The 23,675-nt window shown below is 41.8% G+C and overlaps 1 protein-coding gene across 8 annotated transcripts in view; it reads left to right on the top strand.

Moving 5' to 3' along the window:
* Psd3 (pleckstrin and Sec7 domain containing 3) overlaps positions 1–23,675 on the top strand; it is a 528,621-nt gene that overhangs the window by 145,169 nt on the left and 359,777 nt on the right. Inside the window, exon 1 of one of the 8 annotated variants that reach the window (XM_052162840.1) lies at positions 9,806–9,911. The exons of the other annotated variants lie outside the window; for them this stretch is intronic. Coding sequence (XP_052018800.1) covers positions 9,891–9,911 — 21 coding nt within the window. The 5' untranslated portion in view covers positions 9,806–9,890. Of the gene's footprint in view, positions 1–9,805; positions 9,912–23,675 lie in introns of those variants that run through there. 8 annotated transcript variants of the gene reach the window in all.

Raw genomic sequence — 23,675 nt, 5'->3', positions numbered from 1 at the left:
TACAAAATAAATTGAGAAATATTTTCACTTGCTTTGTAAAATGTGTTCTTAAGGAATTAGTATTATTTTTCCTAAATTTTTATAAAATCACCTATAATGTGTTCTAGACATAGTTTCCTTGTAAGTATATTTAATTAGAAACTCATTTTCTTCTAAAAATATATGTACGTATCTATATATATATATTACATATATTATTATGTAACCATATATTATATATATGTACACATACACACACATATACACACCTACCAAAAAACATGCCTAAACGTATATATATACTTTGTTGACAGTAGTCACTAAACTATATTTCTTTAGAGCTACTACAACCAAAGGAGATCTTAAACAAATAGTATGTCATCCAAAATAAGGAGAGAGAGTTCATTCGTTGTTCACAGTCATTTGGTGAATATCTCCTATGTTCTATGTTCTTAGCAAAATGCTCAGTGCTGGAAAAGAAATGATATGTGTTTTTTTTTTGTGTGGTGGGTCAGAGTTGCAGATGGTGGAAGTTATTCACTCATCGATGTTGCTTAATAGCCCATGATCCTTTGCAGTCCTTCCAGTACCTCGAAATATAAAACTCACTAATTTTATGTATTGTCTGATGTGCTTCAAAAAATATAGAGTTATATGTTACCCCAGTCATCATATTTAGTTTTACTCCCTCCCCCCAAATTCCATAGCCCTGTGTAGTCCGTTCTCTCAATAAAGAACTCTTTATTGGGTACACTGCAAGGAGCAGCGGGCCAGCAGCATAGCGAACGGTCGGCCATGACACAGTAAGCTATGGCTGTTCATGTAGAAGCTTCCGTGTTCTGTTGCTGCTGCTGCTGTTGTTTGACCCTAACGCGCAAAAGAGGGGTTAGAATACAACAGTTCTATTTGGCCAGTGTTTGACGTTGACTCTGAGTAAGCCAGAGGTTCCCAGGACAAGCAGCTCTGTGGCAGGAGTAGTCTTCATCTTGACTTGTTGAGTGTTAATACGCAGCCCCCTGAGGAAACTGTTCAGTGCTCTACTGCCACAATACCCGCTAGACCTACACACACTTCCGCCTTCTGGAAAGCTGTCAGTCTGGTTTTGTGATGTGGTACTCCGGCTTTCCACAGCCTCCTAATACACCATGTATTTAAATTTCAGATTCACCAAGTCTCTTCCCTCAGAAGTTTTATTTTTTAAAATTTATTTTGAAAAAGATATTTTGCCTATGTGTATATGCATTGACATGGGCTTGGGGGGCCAAAAAGGGGCATTAGATCCCTGGGAACTGGATGCAGATGGTTGTGAGCTACTGTGCAGGGACTGAAAATCGAACTTAGGTCTTCTGGGAAAAGAGCAGGTGCTCTAACTGCTGAGTCATTATGCAGCACCCCCACCCCCTGCTCACACAGCCCCTGTTCACACAGCCCCTGTTCACACAGCTCTTCCCCCCACCCTGCTCACACAGCCCCTCCTCCTTCTCCCTCTCCATTTCTGTCTCAGAAGGAGGAGGTCCCCCTGGTTACCTGTCCACCCTGGCCCATCAAGTCACTGCAGCCCAGACAAGGCGGCTCAGTTAGGGGAACAGAATCCACATACAGATGGCAGAATTAGAGACAGCACCCCTCCCTCCCACCCTTCCCCCTTTCCTCCCCCCTTGCCTCCCCCTCCCTTTCCCCCCTTTCCCCCTCCCACCTCCTCCCTCCTATGTCTCCCCCACCCCGCCCCCCCAGCACACATGAAGGCCAAACCATACATCTGCTACACATGTGCTGGGGGCTTCAGTCCAGTCCATGAGCAGCATCCTTTTTAATTTTTTTTAATCTTTTCATTTTTTTCTATTTTTTCATTTTGTTTGTTTGTTTCATGTATGTGAGTACACTGCCGCTGTCTTCAGACACACCAGAAGAGGGCATCAGATCCTATTACAGATGGTTGTAATGCACCATGTGGTTGCTGGGAATTGAACTCAGAACCTCTGGAAGAGTAGTCAGAGCTCTTAACCACTGAGCCATCTCTCCAGCCCATTTTAAATTTTTTTTTTAAAGCATGCCCCCCCCCCCGGGTGTGTGTGTGTGTGTGTGTGTGTGTGTGTCTGTGTCTCTGTGTCTGTGTCTGTGTGTGTCTTGCCATGTATTGCTTGCCCCTATTTTAAGAGTTTTTACTAATACCAGTCTCCAATTCTTTCTCCCTTCCCTCAAGGTCAGTGGATGGTTTGGGCTGAGGGTTCCAGTGATTTTTTGAGGACCATTCTCAACCTGAAGGGGTCTAAAGCACCCACCTTTAATTTCCCTCATCAGCTTTAGCTCAGGTGGTATTAAAGGGGTGCCTTTCACTCAGAAATCCCCACAGATTTTAAGAGCTTTCTTCCAGGAACCAGGACAAAGATCCTATGATGGTCAGACCAAGCGTGAGCTGGGGCTGTTCCCTGACACAGCTTTCGCTGCCTTCTCTTGTCACTGACTACAGAGCAGTTGCTTTGCCCCGCTGTGCCATCTACTTGGAAACATTCCAAGGAACTTTTATAATTTAAACACAAACTGGAATAGGTAATTTCCATAATTCATTTCTACCTTGGGAACAATTTGAAAGTAAAATATTGACTTTAGCTAAAGCTAGTGTTTTTCTATGGAATCCCCCTGTACACCAAGATTATTCTTGAATCCATTGCTCTTCATCATTGAATCATTCTGGAAATTTGTGGCTGGAGGAAAATGGGGACTTTTTTTCTCAAATGTCGTCAGGATTTGTTTGATGATACATTGACTGAGGATACAAGTAAAGAAGGGAAATGTAATTAATTGTGTACTCATATTAATACTTGGTTTTGTTTTTAAGGTTGGTACATAGTACAGATAGGCCTCAGTTTACAACGGGGTTACACCACAAGAAGCCAGGCCTAAATTGAGACTATCCTAACTCGGCTGGCTATAGTGGTGTATGCCTGCAGTCACAGTTACTTAGGGAGGCTGAGGCAGGAGGATCACTGTATCTATGAATTACAGGACAGCCTGGATAATAGTTAGATTCTGTTTTAACAATAACAAGAAAATGTTAAGTAACATAATAATACCTTCAACATACCAAGTTGCTTAACAAACAGCCTAGCAACCTGATATACTGTAGGAGCCATTTATCATCTTCTTTGCCTGCTTTGAGATATTCTTCTTTATTTGACTTTTGACTCCTGAGCCTCCTACCTCTACCTCTAAGTGCTGGGATCACAGGCCATCCTGACTTTCTGGCTGATTAGGAGCCTGTATCGTCAGGGTATTTAGTGCATTACCTATTGATAATCAAGGAAAGAATTTTATTTACAACTTTAAAGTGCATTACCCATTGAATTTGTATTATTTATGTATCAAGTTAAAGAAAAGTGAGTGAATCAGCTAGAGGAGACTGTACTGTACTCAGAATCTGTACAGTCTGGGAAAATAAGCAGCACCATTTATTACCTTTCTCTGAGCCTAGCACTCTATGAGACTGTCTGTAGACTAAACTGACAAAAATGGTTCAGGTCTACTCTGTCTAAATAGTATAGCCATCAAACTATCTGCGGCTATAGCATGTGGGAAATGTGCTTTAGAGACCGAGAACCTGAATTTTTAAACTTAATTCTCTTGAAATTCATTGGAATGTAATTGATCACACGTAGCTATTGGATTGGACATCACAGGGGAGGTGAGCAGGAGAACTGATTGACCAATATTCACAATGTGGAAGAAGCGATAGGGCCAACACTGTAGATGGATGGTTATTTTATTCCCTAGTGCTGAGATGGCTGCTGAGAACCAGTCTTTCAGATATGAGCACCTTAAAACAGAACCACAAACTGAGCACTTCTTCGATGAGTTCTTTTATTCCCACTCTGACCTAAACCAGCACTGCATTTTACTTGGATTGTTTTAATAGCTTCCTAATTTATCTCCCTGCTTCCAGCACATCCCACGGGGGCATCCCAGAAGAGAAAAAAGAAGAAGAGATCAGATTATACTGGTCCTTTGCCTGAAATCTTCCAGGGAAAGCTAAAAGCCTAGACCCTTACAGCAGCCTGTAAGACCCCTCCAGCCTTACCTGCTCCTTCTTTCTTACTGAGCTCTAGGTTCGCAGTGCTGAGCACATACACTCCTGAGGAGGACCTCAGGCGTTTAACCCAGTTAGTTGTTTACATTTGCATGACTCTCATACAAATGTAAATGAGGATTTTACCCATTCAGTGAAGTCTTCCCTGAAAACTCTTTGCACAACCTACTCACTGTCTCAGACCCCAAACTCCTTATCCTTCTTGTGTGTTTAATTTTCTTCCAAAGACAGCTTTATGTGGCAAACCCTATACTTACTGACTTATTTTCTGTTTCTTCAAGTTCGTTAGACTGTAAGCTCCTTGAGAGAAGAGATATTTTGTGTATTGCTATAGTCTTTTAAGTGTAGCTAGCATATAATGCACATTAATAAATATCACACAAATGGGTGAAAGAATACTGACCCAGATAAGTGATAATAAAGAAATAAGTGGAGGTTCGATGTGTTAGTGCACAACTGTAAACATATACGCACAGGCAGAAGCAAGAGAATCACAAGTTTGAGATAACCTGAGTATATAACAAGACCACGCCTTAAACAACGCATGCATATTAATGCTGTTTTGTACCACACTTAGCCTAAATTATTTGGGTCATAGGGAAAGATGAGTTGAACATTTTTGTCACTTCACAGCACCCTTGGATCTGACATTTTTGAATCCCACAAGTCAGGTGGTATCTACTCTTTTGCATTTCTCTGATTTTCCCGAGCATGCTAACCACATTTTTGACCTTTGTTTCTTATTTCTCAGTCCTCATGTCCATCCAGCATTCATGAGATCACACCCAGCACATTGTGGTGAATTTTGCTCAGATGTAGCCTCTCAGTATCATCTTGAGCTCTTGAAATTCAAGCACATGGGGCTGTAGAGATGGCTCAGTGGTTAAGAGCACTGACTGCTCTTCCGAAGGTCCTGAGTTCAAATCCCAGCAACCACATGGTGGCTCACAACCTTCCATAATGTGATCTGACGGGCTCTTCTGGGGTGTCTGAAGACAGCTACAATGTAGTTACATATAACAAATAAATAAATCTTTAAAAACTGTTTAAAAAAAAGAAATTTAAGCACAACACAATTTTAGGTAATGCTGAATGTAACTTGCTTTTTTGCTTTTGAAGGTTCTTCTTTCTTCCACTCACTTCCACTTTTTTTCTACCCTTTCAACCCCTAACACTAGAGAGGAGAGGAAAGAAAGGATAGAGGGGCAAGGGGCTAACATTATTGTTAGACTACTGCCTACTGATACTGCCATTGAGTTCCTTGGGGCAAGTTGATCTTCACCCTCAGGATATCTAATTCTTCTTCTTCTTCTTTTTCTTCTTCTTCTTCTTCTTCTTCTTCTTCTTCTTCTTCTTCTTCTTCTTCTTCTTCTTCTTCTTCTTCTTCCTCCTCCTCCTCCTCCTCCTCCTTCTTCTCCTCCTCCTTCTCTTCTTCCCCTTCTTCCTCCTCCTCCTCTTCCTCCTCTTCCTCTTCCTCCTCTTCTTCCTCCTCCTCTTCCTCCTCCTCCTCTTCTTCCTTTTCCTCCTCTTCCTCTTCTTATCCTCCTCCTTCTTCTCTTCTACCTCCTCCTCCTCCTCCTCCTCCTCCTCCTCCTCCTCCTCCTCCTCCTCCTCCTCCTCCTCCTCCTCCGCTTTCCCTCCCCTCCTCCTTCTTCTGCAACTAACAGTGAACAACCAATATCCCCCAACCCACTTACCTCTTGGGGACCTAGCTTTATATATCCTCTGAAAATTCCAAACGTGTATCTGGCAAAATCATGGTTCTGCATTAGCTGCTGTGAAGCAACCCCATATTCCCACACCTGGGGTTAAAGTGAAAACATATTCTTATAATATTTCAGTGTTTTTTTTAAAGAAACCCAAATCATCACTACAGTTGAATCATTCTCCCTTGGGTAGTGAAAAATTTCATGCCAACAATTATTTGTTGAAGCACCATTGTGGACAGGGGCAGGATCAGGAGGTAGAAATAACATAGGCAATCCCCTCCTCTGGGAACTGGTTGTATGCAGTTGGTGTGTGGTTCATCAAGTACCCCACCTATACACTGAAAGCATATGTTGAAGGCCTTCTGATTCTGTAAACTAATATTGTATGTGATTAGCAACAAACTCCTCTTTCTTTAAATGTATTATCTAAGAGTCTTCTTGGGTTGTGAAATAAGTAACTAAACAAATAAAAGACAAAGACTGAATTGTAGACCACAATGAGCACCTTTTTTTTTTTTTTTTTTGGTTCAAATGTGTTATATATGTAAAACAAAATGATTCACACTTATGCATTGTCAAAACCTGTAACAGAGAAAAGAAAAATAAGCCAATGAGTTGTGCCTAAATTCTAGGGTTCACATGTTGCATGCAACCTTTCACCTTTAGTTTTTGCTCTGTGTGTTTTTTTTTTTTTTAATACCTAACCTTGGCTTTCATTTGGGATAAGAAGCTTGCCTTGTGACTCTTGGAGGGGAAAATATCGATGGACTTGGACATTCATATGCTGCGTATTCAGCCTTTACCTGGTTCAAGGAAGAGTGTTTTGTTTAGTCTCAGCTTATCGCCCTCTCATTCCAACTGAAATCTCACTTGAGTATGCCATTCGATTCAATAGATATATTTGATTCAATATATATATGAATCAAATATGAATATATATGTCATTTGATTATATATATATGTGTGTGTATATATGTATACATACATACATACATATACATACATACATACACACACACACACACACACACACACATATATATTAGTCTCAGCTTACTGCCCTCTCATTCCAACTGAAATCTCACTTGAGTATGCCATTCGATTCAATAGATATATTTGATTCAATATATATATGAATCAAATATGAATATATATGTCATTTGATTATATATATATATATGTGTGTATATGTATACATACATACATACATATACATACATACACACACACACACACACATATATATATATATATATATATACTTGAGGTTGAATTTATATCCAGAGCAGTGAATAGCTTTTAAGTATAAAATTTGATGTTTTGATTAATATGACATCACCCAAGTAGAATATTTGCATACTCTCAGACAGTTCCTTTCATTCTTATTAAAACTGAACATTACCACTAAGCACTGCATATGAAAACTGTGCTGTGAAAGTAACTTGATAGGTTTTCCAAAATCTGGCATCATACCACACAAACATATATTATTCTAATGTTCATGAAGAGAGAACTCCCTTAAGAATAGAATAAATGATGATAACATAGGTGTAGAAAGTAAGATTCCTTTGCGGATGACAAAATATTCTAAAATTAACTCTGGTGATGTTTGTATTTTTTCTGCTAATAAGGTAAAAATTACTAATTGTGAGTTTTAAATGGGTCACTTTTGGGGCATATAAATTAGGTCTCAATGAAGTTATTAAGAAATCATTCCATAGTGGTAATCAAGAGTCTGTAGGCAGCTGGTTGCAGCAACACTTGAGAGACAGAGGTGGGTGGGCTTTTTAGAGTTTGAGGCCTGGTCTACACACATAGTGAGTTCCAGGCCAGCCAGAACTATACAGCAAGACCCTGTCTCATAAACAAACAAACAAGCAAGCAAACAAGTCATTTAGTGGTGTCAATTTTTAGAAATTTGTATGATTTCCTTTTTTCTTCATTTTAAATACTCACTTCAGTAGCAAGAATATATTTCAGAATTTGGGCTCTTTAGACTCAGATATCTATGTGTTAACACTACAAGGCAGAATCTCACCCTTTCCATTTTTCCTTTTGTCTTCTAGCACTTTGTGTCTGTAGTCTTCCTTGCAATAGGTTTTCTGTTTCCTTCCATACCACATATCATAATTTGGCTCATGGCTTAAGTTAACGGAAGAATACTGTCTTGAGTAAGCATACACTAGCTAACCCATGCTTTGGGGGTCATTGTCGTTTGGCTGGTTCTTCCTTTTGTGGGATGCTATGGGGATGCTGTGGATTGGAACCCCAGCATGCTTTGTGTGAAGTAAATAGTCTATAGTTGAGACCTCCCCAGAGAGCCCTCTTTCCTGTTTACAGAGGTGAATTCTCGGTTTTGACACTGAACTTGAGAACAACTGTGATCCTTTGAACTGGGTTCCTGGGTTTTATGGGGGCTAGTTCCAGGTCCCTCAATTAATACGCTAGTGTAAGTCAAGCCGATGTGAAATCCTGTCTGAATTCATGAATTATGGGTTATTTTACCTGGTAAAAGCTACAACATCAGGGGCCAACTCTCAGGGTAGCAACTGCATTTTTGTATCAATTCTTACTCATGATTCTTGTCAACAAAACGAACAGCCTGGGAGAGTCAAGGAGGCAGGAATTTAGGAGAGGGACAGAGGGACTTTTTCCAAGAGGCCTTTTTACATAAGAATGAAGGGAATATCCACAGGTTAGAAATAGCCCATTAACTGGGATGGTCACAACCCATAAACCTGACCTTACTGCTGGTCTGGGAGGGAAACCTGGATAGCAGTTAGCTTTCAGACACTGGAATGGATTTATTTCCCTGTATACGTTCTCATTCTGGTTCCTTTGGTGGGTGCTATAGGTTGACTTTGACAGCCAGAGATGGGTCAGTCAAGAAAAGTAGATGATTCACACAGCTTTCCTGCTTCCATGTCCAGATAGTAGTTAAGCTTAGAGATGGCCCACACTGGCCTGCAGGTCCCGGGAAATCTGACCCCTACCCCCTAATTCTAAACTTGGTCCTGTTAGCCATATCCCTCTAGCCATTTTCTACTGGCCACATGGGCCACATGATCTGCAAGAGACTCACAGGCCTGCTATACAACTGTCCAGGTGTGCCTTGTCTTGAGGTATGTGGATCCAACAAGAAGTTGATGTGGAACCCACTTTACTTGGACTAGGCCTCCTTTAGACCAGATAAGCTAGTTCTGGCTCCTGGATCTCCAGGAGTCTGACAATTGTATTAACAGAGAACCGTGAATAAGAATCAGCACAAAATACAAGTTGGTAGTTGGGACTTGGCCACTGCCTCATAGCTTTTACTTGAAATATTGGCCACCAACTCCAACATCCATCCATAACTCAGACTGAAACCTAAACCATGGAAAGGGGTGGATTCCAGCTGTTGTTTTTGCTGCAAAGTTCCAGCAGGTCAGGGGTTAGGGGTGAAACTCAGTGAAGTGACATTTCATTGGGGGACAGTCCCACTGACAGGGTTGCAATGGGGACCGGAGAGCCTGTATCAGGGCGAGAGGAATGGGCCTTTAAAGTTGGTCTGAGGGACTAGAGCCTCTGGATGGTGCAGGTGTCCCCGAATCCCCTCACAGTCCAGTGACTGAAGGCTCTGCGGAGGCCCGTGGCCCCGGGCGCCCTCGCAGGCGGACGCACTCGCTCCCCACAGCAGCGACCCCGAGGAGCCGCGGGCGCGCGCCCTCGGGCCCAGGTGGGACGGCTGCGCGCGGCGCCCTCGGGGAGGAAACGCCCGCGAACGCGCCTCTCACTTTTCTCAGGGGAGGGGGTGTTGCGGAAGGAGACAAAGCAACAGGCAGCTGAGGGCTGCAGGACATTGCGCCGCCCGCCGCCTCCTCCTCCTCCTCCTCCTCCTCCTCCTCCTCCGCGCGGCGCGCCGCCCCCGCCGCCTTCGCCTTGACGTTGCCGGGGGCCGACCCGGGTGCCCGCCGCGGGCTCCGCCGCTAACGCCGGGGTGCGCGCCGCCGCCGCCGCCGGCCGTCCCGGGGCGCGCAACAAAGAGCTGCCCGCACTCGCGCTCCCAGCCCGGCTCCCCGCGCCGCAGCCAGGCTCGCCCGCATCCCCCGCGGCCCCGAGCCCCGCGCGGGCGATGGAAGATGGAAGGGAGAAACGCCGCGGTGAGCTCACCCTCTGACCCGGGCTAGGGAGAGGGCGTGCGGCGTGTGCCGGGCGTCCGTACCTGAGCCGGGCTTTCTTTTGCCTTGTCGTCTGCTCTGCTCCATCAGGATCCCCGGGCCACTTCACTTTGTGCTCTGATAACTAATTTTTTTTTCTTTTTCTTCCCCCCCCCGCCCCCCAGCTGTTTTGTTTCTTTGTGCTTGTTGGGGGAATCCAAGAGGGCGAACTTTTTGTTGTCAAGGTTGCGGGATTTTAATTCACCCCCTCTGCCTTGTAAGCCTCATCTGCGGAGGAGAAACCTGGAAGCTCTTTCTTGACCAATGATCTAAAGATCTAAAGACCGCAAGCGTTAAAGAGGGCATAAGGTGCCCGTGGTAGTCGGCCGAGTCAGCTCTCAGATTGAGGGACTATCGTGTTTCTCTGTCTGAAAGAAAAAAAGAAAGCCCTTGCTGCACGGAGAAAACCGACCGGGGAGATTATTCTGTGTAACATTTCCTCTGTCTTTTAAAGACATTTAAATGATTCTGTTTTTACATGCATTTAACTTTTTTTTCATAGAAAGCTTGGCAAGTGATGTTATGATTTTTTTTTTTTTTTTGTAAAGCAGGCTAATACCGACTAGAGGTTGAGTTTACAATGCTGTCAGTTTCCTAAGTACTAAGTGTTTACTTTTGCCATTGCCCTGGATGTAGAAGGATGTTAAACACCCACCAGGCAGAGGATTTCATTTTTCAGACTCTGGCTCTCCGGACAGTGGGATCCAGGATTTCCACCCCAGAGGTTTTCTTTTTCTTTTTCTTTTTCTTTTTTTTTTTTTTTTTTTTTTTTGAGTGGGTCCAGGTTCAGGTATAGGGAGGAGGATAGATCTGGAAAATCACTGTAAGTGGGATTTTGGCAATACATTCTGCAATTCATTATCTGCGGTCGAGTATGTACAAAGGATGCACATTGCCAAGCTCCTTGGCCAGTGAATAAGACAGGATCTGTGCTCTCTAGGAGCCTGCTTTTTGTTAGGAGAGATTCTGAGTAGATTGTAAGTAGGACCCCGAGGAAGCAGGGAGTCTGTCTTATAGACTTGGAAGTCCCAAAAGAAGCCCTGGCCCATGTAGGCTTGAGTTGGTTAGCTTTCTAAAAAAGATGTTGGGGAGAGGATGTTCCCTGCTGAGAGAGAACAAATACACTTTCTACTCTCCCAGTAAATGCTTTTCCAGTCTTGCTTAGTGTATATACAAATTCCCTGTAGAAGTTCTGGAGTGATTTGCCATCCATTATTCATAAACTAAATCACCAGTGCTATAATGGGTTAATCTGGGTCTTCATTAAGAGTCGAAGCTGTGAAAAATCAAGATGTGTATGTCTTTGGCTTTAAGGCTGCATTCTTTGAGGAAGATTATGGAGATAACAGCCCTTGGCAATTATGAAAAGATGATATTTTGGAATTTGAGTAAAATAGTACATGGTCATTCTCAGGTTTGTCTGCAACATATTCAGACTAAATTGAGCTTTAGGCTGATGGGAAAGAAAAAATGTAATCAAAGCCTGTATGTGAAATATGGTTATCGAAGTCTGGTCTAGCCTGAATCATGGTTTGCTGCAAGAGTTCTCCACCATGTTCTTCCCTTCTTCTTGAGTTTTAAAATAGTGCTAAGTATTGAACCCATGGCTGACGTATGCCATGCCAGTGCTTAGCTGTATCCCTACAGACACACTTCTTGAGTTCTGAGTTAAACTAACCTTAATTTATTTTAGGGAGTACTAATGAAGTTCTCTAGATTTCATACTAAGATACTGATGAATTCTCCAGCGTGTCAGTTCTCAGTCCTCATGCCCTGGCGAGCTTGTGTTATTTGTGATGTTGTATGTGCATTCAGAAATGAAATGGTGCTGTATTACTTAGTACTATTGTGTGTGTGTGAGTTATATGACCATTTTCCAAAGTTCCAATACTGCTGCTGTTTGTAGTGACTGAGTATATAATGAGGATTTGATGTGTGTGGTTGACAAGTTATTCTACAATCCGAATTACCATGCCTTGTTGGAAAATAAGGTGTAACTCATAACATTAATAACGAATCTTTGCTTATGCTATCTTAGTTACACAAAAATAGCACATGTCCTTGCAATGCTTGTTTTCCCTACCAAAAGAACGATTTTTTGCTGTGCCTAGAATGTCAACAAACTGGAATCCAAATTACTGTTGCCAAACTGACAAGGACTTTGTTGAAACTCTAGGGCACAGAGGTGGCAGATCATTCTCTTTTGGCAATGCCTGTGATTTAAGGAAGCTGGAAACCATCAGCTCTCTCCTTCCGTGAGAGAGTCAGGGCAGCCATTTTTTTTTAATTAATGGCAAACAATTATCTTGTTTGAAATACCTCCCACCCCCATTTATGATGCTAAATCAGTGAGATACATCAAATAAACTTGCTTGTGCGCTTTTTAAAGTGGCTATTTCTGGAGTTAGGGATTTGGAGTGAGGGGACTTGTTCTCGTTTGACTGAGGCTAGGTCAGTATTTTTTTCATGCTGTGGGTTTGCATGTATGCACGGATGTTCATGCATGCACATGTGGAGGCCATCAGGTGCTGGTCCTTAGGAGCGCTGCGCTTTTGGTGCAGTCTCATTGGTTGGGAGCTTGCTGATTTATCCTAGGTTGGCTGGTTAGTGGACCTTCCTGTTTTGGCTTTCCCAGTGCTGGGATTCCATGTGTGCACCATTGGGTCTGGCTTTTGAACATGATTTTAGGAGCAGACTCAAGTCCTTGTGTTTGGAAGACACTTGTTTTCATGCAGGTTGTCTAAGAAGCAGACTTGCCTTTAGCCTTCATCTCAAGCCCTAACTTTTAGAAAGTACATTCTTTATAGTGAGGTGCCACAGGCACAGGTAATATTTACTGAGTTCTGTCATGGATAGCGAAGAAGTCAGCGCTGTCATCATCTTTATTTTGGAAGTCAGGATCCCACAGTAGTAAAGCTGTGAGGCAGATATTCAAACTCAAGCAGGGACTTGCTTAATCCCTTTCCTGTGTCCTCACACTTAGCTCTGTGTGCTGCAGAAACTGAGGTTTTGGCTCTGAAAGGCAATGACTAATTTATCAGACTAATTCATCACCAAGTCTATTGGCTTAAACAGCGGCACTAGTATTTCTTGGCTCAAGAGATAGAAATTGTATAATTTCTTGTCCAGAGCACATTAAAGAGTTCCCTTTAGTCATAAATAGCTATAGTAAAAGATGAAGCAGATTAACAATTTAAAGTTGAATGTGAGCCTTGCTTATTCTAATTTCTAATTATATCACCTCAGACAAGTATCTGGATGCTTCTGCCACAGTGGTGTTGACACAGAGAGGACTGCTTTTCCTTGTTATTTCTTCCCAGGAACTGGAGCTCAGAGCTCTCTGAAAATGTGTCTGAAACAATAAAAGGGGACTAGGGAACCAGCAGAAGGCTTTCATAAGATCAGGTCACAGCTGCTCCCTGCTTGTCTGGCCTTCTGTTCTCAGACCTGTGCTAAGTAAAGATAAAATATAGAAATGAAGCAGCTTGCCTCTTCCCGTGGCTGTTGGTCCGTCTACATGGGAAACAGAACATGTTGAAAAGCAGTTGTAGCTTCCTTTGCTTGGCCATTGGTGAAGTACTAATGGGATGGCTTTTCTGTGTGTAAAATTCTACTAGCTATTTTGGAATTCAAGGTTTTGAAAACTTTATTTTCCAAGAAGCTGCTGGGCAAGGTAGAAAGAGTCACAGGACACTGAGGAAAGGGGATGCTTTTTTTTTTTTTTTTTTTTTTGAGTGAGTGGCAAAGACTGTGTAATTAGATGCTTGCTGTCTTTGCCATTATATTACTTTCTAGCACATTTATAGTAGAAAATTACCATGACATTGGCATCAGGCTGTTCCACCTTTCAGGGCCTCTCCTGTGACTGCCCCTGTGTGTGTGCAGAAGCTTTGAGTAGTGCATGCGACCTCCTTGGGTTGGCGCTTTCTGCTCGAATGACTCAGTTTCCTTTGGACAGATTTACAGATTGCTTTCTGGTGGCTCTGCAGGGTCTGTCAGCTCCTTCCCTGGCCTGCTGACACTTACATCTTCTAATAAAACCGCCACGAGAAAACAAAACACAATAAACAAAAAAAGGCACCATTGCTTTCCAGGCGCTAATATCTTCTATGTAAAGTAGGGCAGAAATTAAGGTGCTTGCTCCTCATTCATCACTCATTTATTCGCCGTGCCTGTGAACAGGTTTTGCTACTGACCTAAGCTGACCTAAAAGAGGCTTCAAAGAACATGTGGAGTCCTTGAGTCATTAAGAGAGTCAAACTCTACAGTTGGTACATACTGCCATTGCTCTTCCTGTGAACATTCATGGACTCTATCCTCCTCATTAGCATACTTCAGTAGAACTTTCTGTCCAATTCATAATGTCCCAGATCTCCCTTGTTCAGTAGCCAGAATCTGTATGTGGCTACCGAGTACCTGAAATATGGTTATTCTTAAGAACTGAATTTTAAATTTTATTTAGTTGAGTGAATTTAGGAAAGTCCTAGGTAGCTAATGACTAGGGTGCTACACAGCGAGGCATTCAAGTACAGTGCTTTAAGGGATGCCGTTGTCTGACTTGAGCTGATCTATCCCTGACTGACTAGGTGTTCATAGACTTTGGAAATTGTCCTCACCCCGTCATGTCTGATAAGCACCAGTGTGGGGAATGTATATGAGAGATATGAAATTTTAATAAAATGAAATTAGATGAATTTATTTAAAATAAAGAGGAAAAAATGTATGTCAGTAGGAGCTCTTTGGAGAAAAGCAGGAACATATTTTGTACCTGGAATCATGTAAATGTAAAAACTTTAGAGCCTAGTCTGCCCGAGGGTTGTCTGTTGGTTTGGCTTAATTAAAAAATGGATTCGATTGTTTTGAGAGGTCAAGGAAATGATAAAACATTAGTTGACTTCTTTCTTTTCTGTAAGGAATATCTGATGCTGTCACTTCAAGTACCTGTGAATCTGTAGAGCAGAGTCATGAAGATCCAGGGAGACAGTGGTGGATGTGACAGCTGTGGAGGTCTTACAGAACTGTCTTGGAGAACCAGCAGATACTCGGTGCATGAAGACAACAGGAAAATGACTACCTGTAGAGAAATGAAAGTACTTCATATTACAGTCAGAGATACAGCCGCACACTTTGTGTGACAGAGCTAGGAAGTAAGCAGCTACATTTGCAGGCTCCAGGTCGTTCCTCAGTCAGGCACACAGGGCTGGCACTGCTTTTGTGTGTCCAGTATGTGTGACGTTTTGTGTGTCCAGTATGTGTGACGGCGTGAGACTTCTCAGCCTTGCTCAGACTGGCGTCCATCTTACATATTCAGACTGGTGTCCATCTCCTCTCATAGACGCTGGAATTATAGGCTTCATTAGGGTCTTGATTTGTATTTCTATAATGTCTGATAATATTACATTTATTTTCTTATGTATGTTGGCCACTCGTACATCTTTGGAGAAAGACCATTCAGGTAGTTTCTGGATCCATGTGACCTATGTGATGTGCGCTTTGCGGGCATCTTCTACCATCCTCTGAATTATCTTTTCGTTTTCACTTCTCATCCTCTGCAATAATTGTTCTTTACCTTAATCAAGGCACTGTTCATTGTGCTTACATATTTGCTGAAATGAGTAGATGAATTGAGCAAAATGATTGCGTAACTAGTATTTTTACGCTTTTTTTTTCTGGTAGAAAAGAGGGCAGAACTGGATGCCGTGACACTGTGAAGGCAAAGGCAGGTGAATCTGGGTGAGCTGGAACTCCAGCCTGGCCTATATAAGAGAGTTCATGCCAGCCAGAGCTATAAGATAGATTTCACCTTTGCCTGTGCTGCTTGGGAAGATTTCAGAACTCGGAAGACTTTGAGATCCATAGGTTTGCTGAAAGGGAAAATTTAAACTATTTCTTTAGAGACTCTTATGTATAAGAACACAGTGCTGTTTCCGATGGACAGAGACCTACCTTCTGAAAGAAGATACCACACCTGGTCAAGCCTGGCTGGTCTTTATAGATGCTACTCTTTCATCATCTATGTAATGTCTTCCATACCTTCCTGTCACAAGACTCTCCCAGTGTTACATTTCTAGAGATACCTGAAGATTCTGGTTTAATGGTACTACGAAGGGCCATCCATGTTCTGTGAGAATTCCATGTAATTCTTTCTAAAGATCAGAATCCTGGAAACTTAGGTCTAACCCAGTGAGACAGTAATGACTTCTTAGTGGTGGCCTAAGAAGTTAGTTCTCTTTATTTGATGTGTTCTCAAGGGAAAAACATCCTTCCCTATGGGAGATCACCAGATGTTGACATAGCCAAGCCTGCTTATGCTGCTGTGCTCAGGCTGTGTTGAGATTGTCTTGCCGTTGCTGAATCTCTGGAGGCGCTCAGTAGGCTTATGGAACTCCATGGACAGAGTGGGAAGAAAGCATGATGCGAAGCGGAATAGACAGCATTTACACCATTCCGTACTTTGATTGTTTTGGTTGGCTGGTTGGAGTCTCCTGAAGAATTCACTAAGTGATCAACCCCAAGAGGAAACTGTTTCCTTGTAAAGGAGATCCCATATCAGGAGGAGGCAGTGGTTAGGGTGCAGGCCCATATTAATCTAATTCCCATCTTGAATCTGTCACATAATTGTATCACCCTGGGCAAGGTATTTTGACATCCCTGTACCTCACATGACATCATTGAATCCCTCAGTAACATTTACTTGTTGGGAAAGGCTTAGGATTCTATGGAAAAGCTGTAAGAGGGCAGTGACTGTGACCTTTGGATGGGAATTATACTTATGTTGGGGTAGAACGATGATTGTCATTATTATTATTATTATTAATTATTACCTTTCTTAAGATCTCATATCTGCTAAGTGGTAAACTATTCTAGGATCTGTCTGTAACTACCTGTGAAAGTACTATGTAGAAGTCAGAAGACAAATTTTAGTGCTTTGTTTGATGATTTGGCACATTGTGGTCATTTAATAAATGTTTGCTCAATGATTTATTCAAGTATCACAGACAATGAAATAGATAAGTACAAAAAGCCTCCCAAGAAGACATGGACTGTGAATGTGTCCTGATGGATGATAATGGAACCCTTGTCCAAATCTGGACTAGAGTTTACAGGGTCATCAAGATTTCTGGCTTTCTAACTTTTTGCTTTTGGGCTCAGCGTGGGCTTTTGTGAGTTGCCAAGTTTCAGGTCTGTGACTTGCACTGTAAGTTTCTTCTTGCAAATAACAATCTAGAACAGAAGAGATGGGGTGGCAAGTCCGTGAAAGTCCTCACCTTGCTCTTTGCCTCCCGGCAGAGACTTTGGATGGAAGGAGACTGTGCTGGGCTTGCCTGTGTGATAAATGGTCTTAGGGATGTCCTGCATCCTTCCTGTCTTCCTTCCTTCCTTCCTTCCTTCCTTCCTTCCTTCCTTCCTTCCTTCCTTCCTTCCTTCCTTTTGATTTTATCTTCCTTTATTCTTCTCTTGGTTTGTTATTTTGAGTCAGCTGGCTTTGACCTCCCTATGTAGCTGAGAATGAACTTACTGTTTTCCCTCCTGTGCTAGGACTGTAAGCATGCACACTACACACCATCTGCAAGGCACCAGGGATCAACCCAGGGCTTCGCGCATGCTAGACCAGTACTTTATGAACTAAGCCACATCCCCACCTTTACATTCTTGACACATTTCTTACCACATTCCTGGTGAGGCTTTCATGCCACCTGATATTCTTGTGTGTTGCTGGGTCCTGTTTTGGGCCAGGGGGAGAACTTTAATAAGATGTAATATGATATTCTAAAACTGGAACTCAAGTAAAGATATGTAGCTTATAGCTGTAAAAGACCTTGATAATCTTAGGGAAACTAAAGCCAAGATTTTTAAAATATTAGGCCAGTATCTATGTGCTGACTTAAGTCAGTGAAATGTGGTTTAATTATAAAACCATATGTTAATAAGATTAGCAGGGTAGTAATAAGTATAATAGTAATTTTCTTTTCTCTACCTAGGTAGTGCATATAGGCATATTTTTATCATGGATTTTATTTTTTATGAGTATTAGTGCTTTATTTTGTTCCCTTTTAATAATGGCAATTTAAAAATCAAATAAAATTATCTAATGATCACTTAAATCACGATGCAGTCCAGATATTTAAAAACTGTTGGCAGTTCTCTTGTCTTAACCTCCTGCATGCTGAGATTATAGGCATGTGTAACTGGGCCTGGCATAATGTCTTCTTTTAGGGGTGAATGAGAGATTTTGTTTCCAGGTCATAGTCCATTATTCAAAAACTGTTCAGGGCAGGGTAGAAATTGAAGCAGAAATCTTGTAGGAATACTTCATACTGATTTTATTTAAAGCATTTTGTTTGGCATTTATGTTGAAACCTCTCTTACTATGCTTATAGTTTATTAGTTCTAAATATGGCCTGGCAAGCCTCGAAATAATTGAGACATAGTCTTGTTGATTCATTTAATTTGCTTTAGCATAATTAATGGACAATTACCCTTAATCTATTCTTCTATGCTAGATTTCCTAGCTGTGCTCCCAGGCTGTCTTACCCAGGCTGTCCTCAGAGTATGCTTCTCTCAGACATGTGCTCCTGGTCCATCCCATCTTTCCGTCTCTCTGTCTCTCTCTCTCTCCCCCACCTGTGACTCCCCCTTCCCCAGCCCAGAAACTGAAGTCCCACCTACCTCTATCCTCCCTAGTAATAGAGGCTGCCAGCTACTTTTGAATCACTCAGAGAAGATTGGTGAGCAGACTTTATATCACATCTTTTGGTATACATGAGAAAGTGCTTCTCTGGACTGCAACCAGGTCTCGGGCCAGTATTTAGCATTTGAATATATAGCAGCAGACCAACCTTCAACAGATAGTAAGAACAACCATCCCAATTTGGGGGTGAGCATAAATGCTTCTTGGTAATCTCCAAGTGAGCAGAATTTCACAGGCTTGCCAGAATCGTGGTAACTTCCTGTGATTATTAGCAGTAACAGGCATTAGCCAGAGTGTCTTATGCAGTGCCTGTTCATCTTTATGGTGGTTAATGGGAGCTTCTGCTGTGCATATAAGTCAATAAACAAAAGCAAACCTACTATATGCTAATTAGTATTATGATAGTAATATTAAGGTGGAGGAATTAGTGCATTTTTATATTTTGTTTTAAAATCACCTTTGACTTTTCTCTGCTTTTCATCTCTGTTGTATACAGATATACTCCTTTTTTGGGGTAATTCAATTCTACACTTAAATGGGTGCTGAAATTATTTTCCTTTTGTCTAGAAGATACTGTTAACTTCTGGAAAGTGACTCACAAAAATATGACCTATTGAGGCGGGCGTGGTGGCACACTCCTGTAATCCCAGCACTCGGGAGGCAGAGGCAGGTGGATTTCTGAGTTCGAGGCCAGCCTGGTCTACAGAGTGAGTTCCAGGACAGCCAGGACTAAACAGAGAAACCCTGTCTTGAAAAACAAAAAACAAAAACAAAAACAAAAACAAAAAAAAATATGACCTATCATGTTCATTTATTGTGTGTGTACTATTGAAGAATACCATTTTTTTTTTGTTTTGCATTTGAGTCCAGAAGTTAACGGAAAGTGGCTAACACCCAAATTTTATACATCATTAAAACATAAAGTGCTGTACAATAAACCAATTTCCCTTTCATCTGAAGACATCAAAGTCCATTACTTTGGCCTGGCTACTTCGAGTGTTCAGAGCATCTGAGTTTGGAGAGCTGCTTCTTTATGGTGGGTCATATTTTATGATAGCGGTTAGTTTAATCACATTTGAGGTTTGTTTTTCATATAATGATTGAATATGTGTTTGATATAAAATGATCTATTTACAAATGTAACTTTAAAATGTTACCAGAGATATTAGATTATATGCAGCTCTGTAAACTATCACCTTTCCTTTATTCCTACACGTAATCCAACAAATATTTACTTTATTTCTCTGTTCTAGGCATTGGTTCAGGTGCTGGGTTTTCAGCTAAACAGGTGTTTACTGTTTTCAGCTAAACAGGTGTGTCACAAAACAGGTGTGTGTGTGTAAATGAATATTGATGGTACAAAGTCTTTTGGGGAAAAATAATGGACAGGAGTATTGTTAGAGGTTAGTAGAATAGGAGCTCTGAAAGCATGGTTGGTTGGAGATGTTGAATGCCTGTGTCTTAGGGTTTTCTAGAGCCACAGAACTTATGGAGTATCTCTCTCTATTTAAGGGTAATTATTGGAATGACTTACAGGCTGCAGTCCAGCTAACCCAACAGTGGGCAGCTGCAAATGGGAAATGCAAGAATCTAGTAATTGCTTAGACTAGGTGTTTTAGTTGCTTTTCTGGATAAGCTAGGATCCGGAAGAAGTAGGTTTTAACAGATGTGCTGGCAAGTAAGTGCAAGCTGGTGATGAAGGGAGCCTTCTTCCTTCCATTGGCCTTATGTAGGCCTCCAGCAGAAGGTGTGGCCCAGACTAAAGGTGTGAACGACCACCCCTGCACCTAAGCTGTTCTTTACTTGGAATTTGCTTTGTCCCAGACTGGCCTTGAACTCAGAGATCTGCTTGCGTCTGTCTCCGGCAATTAAAGGCATGCCTAAGCTTTTCATGGTCACTATGCTTCAAGATCCAGATCAGAAGCCTGTGCCTTCCAGCCCCAAGATCTGGGTCACAGGCAGGCGTGCCCGCCGTTCCTCGATTGCAGTTCATTTCAGATACAGTCAAGGGAGTCGCCGTCACAGCCCAAAATAGGGAACAGCGAATGCAGACCCATGTTCTCTTTCAGGAGCAAAGAGCTAAGCAGGCAGGACCAGACGTCCCGTATAGCCTTGCAGTACTGTAAGGGTTTTGGCTGTGTCCAGCATGAGTAGCGAGGCTGTTGAAAGAGTGTCAGTCAGGCATGCGACACGACCTGGCCTATGTTTTAGAGCAGCTGTGTCTCGTGAGAATACATCGAAGTGGGCAAGGGTAAGGGCAGAGATGGACACACGTTTGAGAGGTCGCTCTTTGCGTGCCATTGGCTCCGCTTGATCAAAGAGATGTTTTTGACTTTTTCCCTTTAGTCTCTCACTCCCTTTTTCTGACAGGGTTTCACCCTTAGCCCAAGTTCTCTTTGATCTTGTGGCAGTTTTTCTGTCTCACACTTGCTGGTATTATGGGCATGAGCCCCAATACCTACAAGGAACTCAGCTTTGGATATCATTTGGCTTTCAAAAGAGAGTTCCAGATAAATATTGTGGATTTGTATCAGATACTTTGACCAGGTGAAATCCACAAGGAAGTAATTGTCAGTGGGGAAGACAAGAGGCTCAGTCCTAAGAACCTGGTTTGCTGGCTCGCTGATGCTGACAGTAGAGGGGTGAGAGGGGGCTGAGCAGTAAAGGAGAAAGAAAAGGAAATGGAGGGAAACCTCAAATTGGTGTCACGTGAGGAGCCAGACTTCACAAGGGTGGGTCAGGTGCTTCTTATAAGGTCAAGGGAAATGAGAATTAGTGCACATTTACTGGAAATCGATCATCGATGAAAGAAGAAGGGAGTAGAGGAGTGAATAAAGAGAAACAGACATGTCTGCTGACAAAGATTTCAAAGTTTTTTTTTTTTTCCTGTAAAGGGAATTGGGGGAGCACAGCAGAATGGAGTGAGAGGACGTTTTAAAATGGGGAAAATAATAGCCTACTTGATAGTGGTTGGAAGGACAGTGCTGAGGAGGAAGCAAATGCTGCCCGGAGTGGTAGTACAGTTCCCACCCAAAAGAATCTACAACACTAAAACCATACAGCTGATTGACCAACACTGATATTTGTGAGTGCAATCAATTTCTTCAGACTTTGGAATTCTTATATTTTTATTTCTTTTGCCTGACCCTTAAAATAATGATTAGTGTGTGTGTGTGTGTGTGTGTGTGTATGTGTGTGTGTGTTTGCACATGTTATAGCAGATATGGGCATTGTTTGTATGTTAGTGTATATGTGTCCTGTGCCACATACCAATGTGTGGAGAACAGAGGTGGATGTAAGGGGTTTCTTCCTCAATTCTTTCCTACCTTTTTAAAGTAAAACAAATGTCTTACATTTATTTACTTTCTTTCTGTGTATGTGTGTGTATATATATATATATGTATACATATATATGTATGTATATAGTAGGTGTGTATCATTTATGTTCATCTTAGTTCTAGGTCAAATAACCATGTTGTCTGTACTCTGTTGGTAATTGATGAGTTCTTTAGCTGTCACTTGGAGCAGATTTACCACCAACCTTACAGTATGCATGTAGCCTGATTTCCTATGAACTTATTAGGTGAACACAGTATTCACTGTCTGTATTATACATAGAAATCCTTGTGTTTAGCTGTAACAGGCACAAGGAAATAGATGGATAATAAATAATAACCTTGTGCCGCTGAGCAGCTGCTTCTCACAGCGGTTTTAAGGATCATGTGGGGACACAGTTGAAGTGAAGATTCTGGTCCTTTCAGTCTGGTGTGGGGACTGAGCTATATTCCTAACAAGCTCCCAGAAAAGGCTGGGGATGCGGGAGCTTCTCCTCTGAGTAAAAAGAGGTCACGGGCTCTTCTGAGTTCCCTTCTTCCCTCTGGGGCTTGTTCCTGCACTCTGCTCTCTGAGACTTCTCTGTAGTCCTCTTCTCCAGGTCCTTTGTGACTCAGAAGTACAACTTTGCACTATCTCTGCCTTCTTCTCTTTGTAAGTTTATTGGTCTCTGAGATAAGCCTGTGGACTTCTAAGGTGTTTTGCATAATAATTAGCTAGCTTGGTGGGACTTTGGGAAAATTTAATTTGCATATGCAGAACTGGAACCAGGCTACAGCATCTAATTTAAATGCCAAGGCCATTTTTCTCTCTCTGGGACTTCTGACTACCTCTCTGTGCTTTTGGACTGTGTGTGTGTGTGTGTGTGTGTGTGTGTGTGTGTGTGTGTGGCAGAGTCCTGTGCAGGTGCTCTCTTGCCAGTTCAGGTGTTGTTCCCAATGTAGTGCTTTGAACACTGTAAGTCACAGCTAAATCTCTTCAGTAGAAGGCTCCTGTGCTAGAAGTCAGTTTATTGGTTTTATTGTCTAAGTAAATTTGGTCAGTTTGAAGGACTCGGAGCAAATCTCTTACATGCTAATAAAAACCTTCTTGGGTTCTTCGTCAGTTTAGCAGTATTAGGTGTGGATTCCACCTTCCGGAGTGGGCCCTAAATTCAGTCAAAAAGTGGCAGGTTGCTCCGGTGATATATGTGCCACTAATGTGTTTGTTTGTTTATTTATTTATTTTTCAGTGGGCATTTAGGAGTTTCTTTTTAATATTTTTCCCTCACTGCTCTGCTTTTGTTTTTGATTTAAAAAAAATTTTCTTTTTGAGAGAAAGAGCATGAGGTTAAGTAGGTAGAGGGTTGGAAAAGTTAGGAGAGGGGAAAACTCATGACCAAAATATTTGTATAAAAATGTTCTAAGATAGTAACAAAATAGAATAATAGGCTATTTGGTCAGGGTGAGATGAAATTGATTCAGTGTAAATTGGAATTCCATATGAAATTTATATTTAGCAAAAGATATATCTTTCTTTCTTGAATTTAATTTTTAAGGGACATATTTTCAAAGATTACCTCTATCTGTTCTGCCCAATAGAAATATATTATATATATAATTTAAAATCATCTAGTAGCCATATTGAAAGTGATATATTTTATTTAACTTAATATGCCAAAGCTATCATCATTTTAATATGTT

The sequence above is a fragment of the Apodemus sylvaticus genome, chromosome 18 (assembly GCF_947179515.1).
Source record: "Apodemus sylvaticus chromosome 18, mApoSyl1.1, whole genome shotgun sequence".
NCBI classification, from domain to species: domain Eukaryota; kingdom Metazoa; phylum Chordata; class Mammalia; order Rodentia; family Muridae; genus Apodemus; species Apodemus sylvaticus.
Note: the sequence above shows the minus strand (reverse complement) of the source record. Positions and strands in the feature narration are given on the sequence as shown.